Source organism: Solanum lycopersicum, chromosome 7 (assembly GCF_036512215.1).
Source record: "Solanum lycopersicum chromosome 7, SLM_r2.1".
In the NCBI taxonomy this organism is placed as follows: Eukaryota; Viridiplantae; Streptophyta; class Magnoliopsida; order Solanales; family Solanaceae; genus Solanum; species Solanum lycopersicum.
Window position 1 is genome coordinate 70,453,843 of NC_090806.1, and position 11,208 is coordinate 70,465,050.

Sequence of the window (11,208 nt, forward strand, 5' to 3'; positions counted from 1 at the left end):
GACCTTTGATCTTGCAGCGTGATAGTTCCTCAAAAGGAGCATGTTATATTTCTATGATTTTTAGATGAGCAGCTTAGGAGCAGAATTTTAAAAGTTTGGGAACAGAGAGAATCCTGCATCCTTTGATAAAGTAATGACCTCTTAGAACTTGTGTTTGCTGAAAAGAACAGAGGGAGGGAAGATATTTATCTTTTCGACCCAATATACTGCTGACTCCGCAAGGCAACAGCCAAATGAAGAGGCTGCTAGCCAATTGGGTTCTTTCCCACCTTTTCAGCTGTGATGATTATATAATGTATTCTCATAACTGAACTATCCATTTCCTTTTTCTTTTCTTTTTTTTCTAAATGATCTGATTGTGCATAATAGAACGAGATGAAGGTGCAAACGGCTTCAGCAAAGTTTTATGACATGCTGGACAAAATTTCTTTTAATTAATAACTAACTTAACAATGGCTGATTGTGTAACCAGGGAACTGAAATGAAACACTCGTCTATATTGAATGTGTTTGGTACACAAAAACAAAAACAAAGTACTAACATAATTTGCTGTCCAATTGCTTATAAGCTCGTTTCCAATAATGTTATGTAAATGTATGGCAATCGAAACTAGCCAGAAAGAATACTAGAGTTTTTCAACAAGTTCCTTCCTGCGACTGCACTGTAATTGCTCCCATGTGCTGTTTAACCACAATGCCTAATAAGTAAAGTTGATAAACTCAAAGCTTACTGGGAGGAACTCCTACTGGTGCATTTCTTGATTTCTTCTCCACTGTTCGAGAAAGCTCTTTAACTGCATCTTTAGGTAGATGTCGAGGTCTGCTAAGCCAGAGTCCTCCATCGACAGGCACGATGGTTCCATTGATGTATTTGCCTATTATATACACAGGAAGCATAAACAAGAAAAAAGGAGATCACTACAAGAAAGAAGCAATTTGTGGGTTTCTAATTTGAACTCTTGATTTAGCAAAAACTACAGGTAGAGTGGATGTTCCACAATGCTGCACGATTCGGGAATTATGCATGCTCTCCAGGGAAAAAAGTATGTTTTCCAGTAACGCAATGAGCTTTTCTCAATTGCACTGTACTGTGTATAAACATTTAGAAACCAATACAAAATGAGGAGGCATAGCAGTAATATCAGGTTTGCAAACAATGCAAGCACTAAGAAGTATGACACACTCTTATCTCACAGTAAAAACGGAAGATTGTTGAACAACCCTAGCAGCTAACAACAAGAGAGCACAACCTGTTTTAAGTACAGGATAAGCAATGGTAGCTCTCTCTCTCTCTCTCTCCTTTTCATCGGAAGCAGTAACAGGTTCAGGATGTGTAACGGCGGGTTCGAAGCCAACATCACTGCATCCTTTGCTCTATTGAAGCAGCATGCAAGGTCCTTCCGATTACCAATACTAATGAATTTTCACATATATATTCGAGGTCGGTTTTAAAAGCAATGTATTCAGATGTGAACTTCTGTACACATACTCGAAGACCAGAGCTAAAAGCAGTTTGGTTTAAATATGGAATTTAACATACATATTTCAAGGTCGAAGATCAGAGCAGTTGGTTCACATATGGATTTCCATTAAAAAATATTCAAGATTGGAGTCAAAAGCAGTGGATTTAGCGAGGCCCAATGCACAAACACTAGGCCCACTGATTGGCAGCACATATTGCCCGGAAGAACAATGTAGAAGTGGTAGTTGGAGTCGAGTCAGTCTCAACCTCCAGTGAGAGAAAAAGAGTGGAAAAGTGAGTCCTCATTTGCAAATTCAACCCAGTATAAGGAACAGGAAGAGAGATGCCACAAGTGGATAGCAAGAACTGACAATAGCTGTTCGTAGCAAGAAACTGACACTAACTGGTCACACAGTAGAAAACTTGGACATGCACATGATGATGAGGCAAGAGCAGGGAGTAGAAGTGGAAAATGTCTGTCACCTAATATGAAACATGTCATTCAGTGACAAGATGCATCTATCTCAATTTATATTTAATATCTTAAAATTTGATCAGATCATATATGTGCAAGTCTAAAAAGCATCAGATACCAACCAGCATCTGAAGCAAGGTACAGAGCAGCCATGGCAATATCATATTTCTCCCCAAGTTTGTACAGAGGCATGTATTCTTTGCTCTTATTGCTTATCTCTTCCGGTCCAAGTTTACGCATGCCAGCAGTATCACCTATAGGGCCTGGTGCAATACCATTGACCCTAATATCATAGTCTGTACCCCATTCTAGAGCCAAATTTCTAGTGACTGCATCAACAGCAGCCTGTACAGAGAGATGATGTGAATGGGAGTTATAACACAATAAAAACGAACACAAACTATGCTTGAAGCAAAAGTTCCAAACCTTGGCAGCAGCTACATGGATTTGATACCAAGATGCAGTGTAATGCAAAGTAGCACTGATGTTCAATATCATTCCACCAGATGTTGAACTCCTCCCAGGTCCCCCTTTCTTGATATAGTTAAGTGCCTCGTGGCACATAGTGAATGTGCCAACAGAATCAATATCTAGTACTGCAAAAGTCATCATCAGTATGTAATCTGTGAAAGCGTTCCCTCACTTCAAATTTAAGAGAGGAAAATGACTTGCTATACTTTTTTACTACAAGCACTCAACCTTCTTTCCATAACCTCCTCAAGAAGCTTCGATAAGCCCAAGAGATCAATGGAGAAACAGACAATAAGCTTTTCTCTTCTACTCTTTTTTTAGGAAAATAGAGTAAGACAAATTGACAACACAGAAGGTCTTTTTTCACTCATGACAAGTCAGCTTCTTTAACCAAGCTCTCAGCCTTTGAACCTTGAATCACCTAGACTAGCCATTCTGAAGAAGCTGATTCTAACGATTTCTAAGTAAAGCAACCCACTAAAAGAGAATATATATGATTATGTGAAGATGTAATAAATGGTTGTTATGAGATCATGTTTACATCCTAATTGAATGGTAGTTGAGTGTTAAAAGACATGAAACAAACCTGTCCTGAAGCCATTAGGAGACAAATCCTCAGGAGACACAAGGAAATTGCCAGCTGCAGCATTAACAAGAATGTCGAGCTTCCCAAACTGTTTGACAGTTAACTCCACAACTCTTTTTGCATCTTCTTGCTTGCGGACGTCCCCTTGCAAGCCAATTGCCTAGGGGATGTGCAAAGGAAAGTTAGACACAATAAAAGCGGTAGTCTTGAAGATTATATGTTGTTTAGGGTTTCAATTTCATGATGGGAGCTCGGTATATAATCAAATCAAAATGCGAATGATGTATGCATTTTGTGCATGTGATCAATCACCTAATTAAGGAGATAAAAGTAGTTACCGGAATACCAAAGGATTGAAGGTAGGAGACGGCGGAGTCGAGGACGGCCTTGCGGCGTCCCATGATGGCAACGGAGGCACCATGTTTGCCGAACTGAGTGGAGATCTCAAGGCCGATGCCAGAACCGCCTCCGGTCAACAGTGCTACTTTCCCTTTGAGTATGTCTGATTTGAAAGGAGACGCGCACTCCATTTTTCCCTTGTTGCTTTCAATTCACAAAAACGTCTTTTGAGTCAGTGTGGCAATTATATATATAAGATATGTAGTTGTGGTCAAAACGCCACACGTCTCGTGATCCTCACCACACCTTGTTTTTATTAGGCATAGATAAATAAACAAATATCCCATTCCTTAGGATCACGACTTCCAACCATAATTTTACTGTGTTACTAGATATGATCAAATTTATTCTCTCTGAAATTTTATATATAAATTATTCATTTAAATATTAAAAAATAAAATTAATATCATTTAAAACTAGACAATTTTTTTTTAAATATACTCCATCTATCCAATTATACTGACTTGCATATTTTTAAAAAAAATGATAAATACAATATCTTTACAAAATAAATATAAAATTATTAATTGATTGATAATAGTAATATTGGATAGTGGAATTTTTAACTCATCACTCATTTATTAGATCCATTCCCAATTCCCATTTTTAATTCTTAGATCCACCTATTTTCCTAAGAGTAGTTGGTATACTTTTAAATTCGTAATAATGTTTGACAGTTCATTTGAAAAGAAGTAATAAAGTTGGATTGGGATTTCAAACAAAAGCTGTATACGAATTTTCTCAGCATAATAGTAAATGAGAAATAATATTTTACAGAGGTAGGAATAAATACAAATGAGTAGTGGATGAGTTATTGTACATTGGAGTGGTGGTGCTGTTGCAGATATTAATTTTACTTTTTACGCAACTAAAGATAGTTCGTTGGAGCTCACAAAATATTACAACTACCTGCTGCTTCCCTGAAAACACAAACCAAACACATTTGGTCAGTCAATCAGAAAATAGTCTACTGATTGAAAACGTGAATGCCTACTTTTTTAAATCTTCATAACGGCTCAGTGCTTCCTCAAATCTGAGCCACATAGGACCAGTCTCCTGCAGGTTCACGTTCTGGGGTCCAGCAAGATAAGCCTGGACAAGAAACTGGAGACTCCTTTCTCTAACAGTAAAAGTAGATAAGATGGATGGATTGTAATATTAGTGGTAAGTAATCCCATAGTTCCAATTCGACTTACCTTCCCTCGTACTCTGATAGCCAAGCCACATACGCTGCGCCAAAGTACATGGAAACAAATGGCTTTGTAAGATCCTCAACGGACTCCACTTTGTAACCCTTGTATCCCAGGTCCCTACACAAATAGTTTTAGGCATTACTACTAAAACTATTCCATTCCTCTTCTTAGATTTTTGCATGACATTTTATTACACCAACATACTTGTAAAGCCAGCGTGCCGTGGGATAGTCAATTCCCATTAATCCAGTACGCTGTCCAATTCCCTCAACAAAACGCATGGTCACAATCTCAGCAACAGCACACAGGACAGTCTGCAATAACAAGGAAATAACCTTCCTCTTTATACCAAGTGCTGGAAGAGGGATCCTTTTACATGGTCGAAAAAATAATTCCTTTAGATTGTAAACTAATTGAAATTTCTTTCTATCAACAAATCCCTCTACAGTTTTACATTTACTTTTTCCTGTTTAATTGTCCAAATTGAGCTTAACCGTTCCTCTTCATTCTAAAATAACATTGTATTCTTTATAACTTCACTAGCTTCTTGCTCAAAAGAGATGTATCCACTTACAGGTTTCAGTCCTCTTGTGCTAAAGTATTTTGAAACAATTACTTCTGCAACTGCCTGCAACAAGATGGGTATGTCAGAAATTCGGATAATTTAGAACTTGCAGAAATTAATACTACTCTATTAATGAGTTAAGTTAAGGAACCTGTTTCCATCAAAATCTCAAAAGTTATACGTTAACCCTTCAACAGATGTAACAGGCATACAAAGTTCCCAAAAATGAGAACACTCAAAATCCAAGTAAAATGGAGTTTACAAGCTGCAATTAGTATGGATAGTTTAAGCTGGAAAACATAGCTAGTTGTAACAATTGAAGCAAATGGTATAATCTACGTGACTGGAAGCATCCAACAACTCTTACTAGACTGTACAGTTTCACACATACTGACCGTGCATTCTTACCCTCAGTTCTACCCGAGAGAGATAGGGTCTTTTTTCAGTATCATGAGAAAACCGTACATGGCCTCTTTTCTCCCCTGACTTGCTCCACTCCGTGCTCACACAGGGATGATTCCACATTTCTTCCATGTCTTCTGCGGAAGTTCTAGAGTCCCAAGTTGTATTTACTGGACCTTCACCAAATGAAAAATATATATATATAAGAGATTGTTACCCTGCAGAAACGATTGAGTTGGTACTTTTAGTTGACACTACAGAATTTGAGACACATTGTTATACGCTACAGCTAATTATACTAGTACCACCCAGAAATGAATATACATGGAACTATAGATCCCACTAACCCACTTAATATACTAACTAGCTATGTAATGAATTTCATCCAACAGCTAGACCTTTCTCCGATCCAAAGATATAGATTCTCAATTCCTAATTGTTGTGACACACAAAATAGAATATTAAAATATAATCCTAAGCAAAATACTGGAAAGAAAAGAGTAGACAAGGAATGTACAAGTTTATCCTAACACTTCTTTAATATTACTCATGAAGTCTACTTAAAACTCTCTCAACTCCTCATATTACGAGAGAACTCTCCCCACCACTCATTTACATTTTTTTTACTTTTGAATATCATGGCTAACAAAGGTAAGGGTAACAATGAGGAAAGGGTGGCTATCTATAGGTGATTCCTTCACCAGTTCGAATTGTCAACTTGATCACTTGGGTGTGAGATATTGACATTGAAATCAAGTCACGAACTAACTTCAGATTATCATCATCTTACACAAAGGTCTATCAAATTGTAAACTTTCTCAAAGTTGCAACCAAGCAACTAACCAAATACTAATAGAAAAGATTATACATATTTTTCTGACAAATCCCCACCTTGATTTGAATTTTCTCACACAAAAGAGTACTCCACCTTGGATAATATCAACTAAGAAATTTCAACAAGGTTAAGATCTCTTCCATCCATTGTAACCCTACAAATGATTAGGTACATAGGAGAACGCGTTGTGAACTCACAAGTGCCTAAGGATACAGGTGAACTTGACTCACATCCATGATCCACCAGAACCACCATGCTAGGGCATACAAGAGAACTCACATAATCACACCGTATTCAGTGTCAACATTCTGAACTTACGGAGACACGATAATAATGTACAAATAAGTGTGTACCATACCTCTATATGGACACAGTGCCTCTAGGTTTGGAAACAATTCGCTACATTGTGGAGGATCAAGTAATACTTCTGATCATAGAATAATAGTCAAAATACAATAATACATTAAGAGAAGTAGAAACACGGAAAGTTACATGGTTCATCTAGTTATGCCTGGGGAATCTTACCATAATTAAAGTGTGTTTATAGAGCACACAAATTAGAGATCTCACTCTAATCTATCCATGACATAAATTCAAAAGAATACCTGAAAAATTCACTTCATGTCTTAAGGCACCGAATGAACTGATATAGAGAATGTAATCAAACTTCATGCACTTCCCATCACATTTAAGTGATGCTAGCTATTTCTAAACATCAATTATCAACTATCTTTCAGATAACATAAAATATTCCCACATAAGTGTCTCATGATGACCATGCTAAATTTTTATTATCCTCTATAGCTGTAGAATGTCCAAGCACACAAAGTGTTGCATGACAACTATGCTAATTTTCTTCTCTTTAAGTCTCAATAGCCATTAAAAAATTGACACACACTGAATTGGACAAATATACTAGTTTTTCACATGCTTATGGCATTGAATGAAGTGATATAGAGAATGTAATCTGGCTTCAGGCCCTTCCCACAACATTTAAGCTATCATACTGTACATTCTCATATAAATGGTTATACACGCTTTGCAAGAAAACACACACACACACACACACATATATATATATATATAGAGAGAGAGAGAGAGAATGAATGTTTTATTAGTTATGCTCACACAACCTTTCTTTTCAGGAACTCCAGTTGCAGATGCTGTAGGCGGCAAAGGATTGACGTCAAAGATTTTCCTACAAAAGTCAATTGTAGTACAGCATTTATTAGAAACAATACATAATCCATTTACATATTAACAAATGGCAGTATGGACAAACAAAAGTATCTACTCAGTTCGTGTAAATTGTCAAGAAGATAGTAATCTTGCATAATAACACATTCAATCATATACCTACAGTAGTACTTAACCGTCTCATAAACCTAAGGTGTCTAATAAGACTAACCTATACTAGTATCTAACCTTCTCATGAACCTAAGATGCCTAATAAGAGTATGCCTACCCTACACTAGTATTTAGCCTTCTCATGAACCCAAGGAGCATAATAAGAGTATGTCTTGGCTTTGTCACTAGTTTTCAGATGACCCTTTTGACCATGAGCATGACTTTCCCTGCTGCTTACTATGATAAAAATGGTGATCATCAGTGTTATCAATCAAGAAAACTGATGAAAGATTCATAAATTTCACATGCGTAATACGGTGTCACAGGCTGCCCCTTTTACCATGATTGCATACAGGTGATCAAACTCTGGATATGGCTCATGAAGGCTTGAGAATATAGACAGATGCTCCCATCACATCCTTGCTATTTTAACTCCTAATTTTCAAATAGCACTCTCTGGAATACCACGTTATCAGAAGCTAGACATGATAAGCAGACTGTTCATAAGAGATTACGACAATTCTAAGCTTCATTTCCACTTGACTCTAACCCAACCTTATTTGATTTGTACAGCAGATTCTTTATATCTTGCGAATTGAAGATCAAGTCTCTGTGTAAGACTCATCAGGATGTCACAATATACAAGGACCTCCATTTGAAATACTCACAAGACTTTACAGTAACCTTCCAAATTAGTCCAGCAATGAAGATCTTGATCAGGCCACTTCCTCAAACTATGCTTCCTTTGGTCTGGTAAGACCTGATGTTCTTCTAATAGGGAGGTTTATGAACTCTAGTAGACCTTGATTTCTCTCTGGAGTATCACTTGAGATTACACTATTTTGTGCATCGAAGTGCTAAGTTGGCATCATGTTGAGTCATTTGGTATCATATGTAGAGAGTTGTTGACAATACTAGAGCTGACTGAACTCAAGAAATTAGTTCACAGAGAAACTTCTGTAAATAGTATATTCAATTCTTTTAGTATGACTACAAGCAATGAAATTACAGAATGTCAATAGATGATAAAGACCATAATTGTTTTTTTACAGAAAAGGTATAATCCCTATGGCAGCATTCTTCTGCATAACAACTTACTTATATGATATAAAGCCCACTACATTAAACCATAGAGTACCACAAGGGTGCACATTCCTGTCCTTGATCCATTTTAACTCTAGAAAAAATAATGATGAAACTGAAATGATATCATGGCATGTGAACAACTACCTCGATGGTAGGGTCTCTTTGACGGAGAGATAACTTCTCCAAAATGGTAAAGTGGACTTGTGAGTTGCCTTCTTAGTACCACCCTTGTAAGCTCTCACCATGAACTCTTCACTTCTCTCTCTGCTCATAAAGCTCCACAGTTAGGCATTTGGGTACAATATCTTTAGGATTCCTCAACACTAATACATGAAACTGAAAGAAGATAGTACAAGAACAAATAAGCATATGAACTTACTTTTGTTCATAATTTGATAACCACTTAAGATATGCAGCTCCAAGATATACATTTACAAAAGGCTTGTAAAGAAGTTTTGAATCCATTGTCACCTCATATGTTCGGTAACCCAAATCACTGAAACAAATTGTAACTTAAGCTTACTTCAATCAAAAAAGAAGACATGTCCGCAGTTTTTGGTAACATACTAACATCTGAATAATACCCCAGAATCTCAAGAAGAGAAAAGAAACTCAAATACCTCACCAACCAGTCTGCAGTTTTTGGCAAAATCTGCATAATTCCCATAGTAATCTCTTTTGACTTTTTATTGTACCGTGTTGCAAGAAGCTGGCGGTCACTTTCAATCTCAGCAATAGCGCAAAGCATATCCTGAAAATATAGGAAGGACACTCATAGAATGTTGATAATTTCTAAACTCAATGATTCATCCTCTGACTGAGCAACCTAACAATAATTGCAGGTTGAGACAAAGAAATTAAAGGTCCTGGGGAATAAAATCATGTACTTGTAAAAAGTTGAGACTTATACTCCAAGGAATGCAACTTGTGCAAAGCGTGTAATGGTAGAAAAATTAGCATACACCGAAAACTCTCCATCAAATATATATTCATATATATATATATATATATATATATATCAAGAAGTAGTGACACATTCAAGTTTGAGGAAAAAAAACTGTGAGTGCTTCGGTTGTTGATGATTATATTAAAAAGGTCTGATATAGTAATTAAATGATTAGAGTCGTCAATTTATCTCATCCACATTTAAACTATCATAGCACCTCCAATTGAATAGAAATTAATACTGACCAAATCAATCTGCGATAGAAAATGCCTACGGACAATAATAGCTGCTACTGCCTGTAAAGACACAATATTGTGAAAATGAAAATAGGTATTGCAGGCAGGACATAGTTTTGTGTAAAACAAAACAAAAGAACCTTCATTTCTGTTTGTGTTAGATAAGGCTGACCATCAGGATCACGTGAGAGGTGGACTTTTGATCCCTTAGTTTCTCCGGCATTAAGCCATTCGGCTCTAACTTCTGGATCGAGCCACATAGCTTCCAGATCAAGAGGATCGACACAATCATCCCAGTATTTGAAGCTAACCGAAGCCATTAATTACCCAAAAATATAATGTAGGATGATCTGCAAGTAATAATTAATGTAATATGTTGTTACAAATCGACATTTTCAATGGAAAAAAAAAAGAAGAAGGTAAGAGTACCAGATGATGATCGGAGGAAGAGAGGAGAGAGCCTCTTTTGCCTCCGATCAATGACAATGAGATAATTTGATTATTTCCTTTTGCTTTTTCCTTCTTCCCTCTGTGTACGTAGGAAGGAAAAGAAATCATTAGTTAGTTAGTTAGTTGGACTTGGACTCTCACACTTGCCTACACGTGTTTAGGAAACGTTTGTGTGCTTTATATTTTTTCGTGTTTGTTGATCCATCATTGCTCATTTGTAAATTTGATGGCTTATTTTTAGAATATTATTAAAGTTGTTTTGCAAGAAATTTTGATCATTGTTGCATTCATAAGGAGATAGATATTGAGATAATTAAGCTTATGGAGAAGGAGAGAAAGAGCAAATTAAGCTTATGAAGAAGAACAGTAAAATTCAAAATTGTACTTGTCTGTTATATTAATAAATATATATACTCTCACTTTTTTCTCATTATGCTATGTATATATATGTATTTATCTATTCTTAATGTTATTTTTATGAATTCCCTCTTCTTCTTTTTTTTAATATTGACTTCAGATTTGTTATGATTGTTGGTTGTAAATTTGTTGGATTTGAAATATGTTATTTTAGGGTTATAAAAAAGGAAAGAGAGAAGATGTCACACCCACAAAGATTTAAATTTATAGACATTTCTTATATTAATTTCTTCTCAGAAAGTTGTCCTCACAAAGTGTTTGTATTTGAGCATATATGAAATTATTTTTTGCTTAACTCTTGATAAAATTTAACCCGAGAAATACATATATGTACATGTA

General features: G+C 36.1%; 2 protein-coding genes across 2 annotated transcripts; both read right to left on the reverse strand.

The window, feature by feature from the left end:
- Nucleotides 1–477: 477 nt before the first annotated feature.
- On the reverse strand, nucleotides 478–3,830 carry LOC101254404 (peroxisomal 2,4-dienoyl-CoA reductase [(3E)-enoyl-CoA-producing]). Its single transcript, XM_004243922.5, has 5 exons — nucleotides 3,332–3,830; nucleotides 2,994–3,153; nucleotides 2,363–2,532; nucleotides 2,059–2,281; nucleotides 478–874 (listed from the first exon to the last, which is right to left on the reverse strand). The coding sequence occupies exons 1-5, from the start codon at nucleotides 3,521–3,523 to the stop codon at nucleotides 720–722; spliced, it is 900 nt and encodes a 299-aa protein (XP_004243970.1). The 5' UTR covers nucleotides 3,524–3,830; the 3' UTR covers nucleotides 478–719.
- A 274-nt stretch (nucleotides 3,831–4,104) lies between these two features.
- On the reverse strand, nucleotides 4,105–10,566 carry LOC101253506 (uncharacterized). Its single transcript, XM_004243919.5, has 13 exons — nucleotides 10,432–10,566; nucleotides 10,143–10,352; nucleotides 10,012–10,062; nucleotides 9,441–9,571; nucleotides 9,200–9,316; nucleotides 8,965–9,084; nucleotides 7,521–7,585; nucleotides 5,559–5,728; nucleotides 5,160–5,213; nucleotides 4,790–4,899; nucleotides 4,589–4,702; nucleotides 4,387–4,512; nucleotides 4,105–4,312 (listed from the first exon to the last, which is right to left on the reverse strand). Exons 2-13 carry the CDS (start codon nucleotides 10,320–10,322, stop codon nucleotides 4,282–4,284), a joined length of 1,269 nt encoding a protein of 422 aa, XP_004243967.1. The 5' UTR covers nucleotides 10,323–10,352; nucleotides 10,432–10,566; the 3' UTR covers nucleotides 4,105–4,281.
- Between the last annotated feature and the right edge of the window lie 642 nt (nucleotides 10,567–11,208).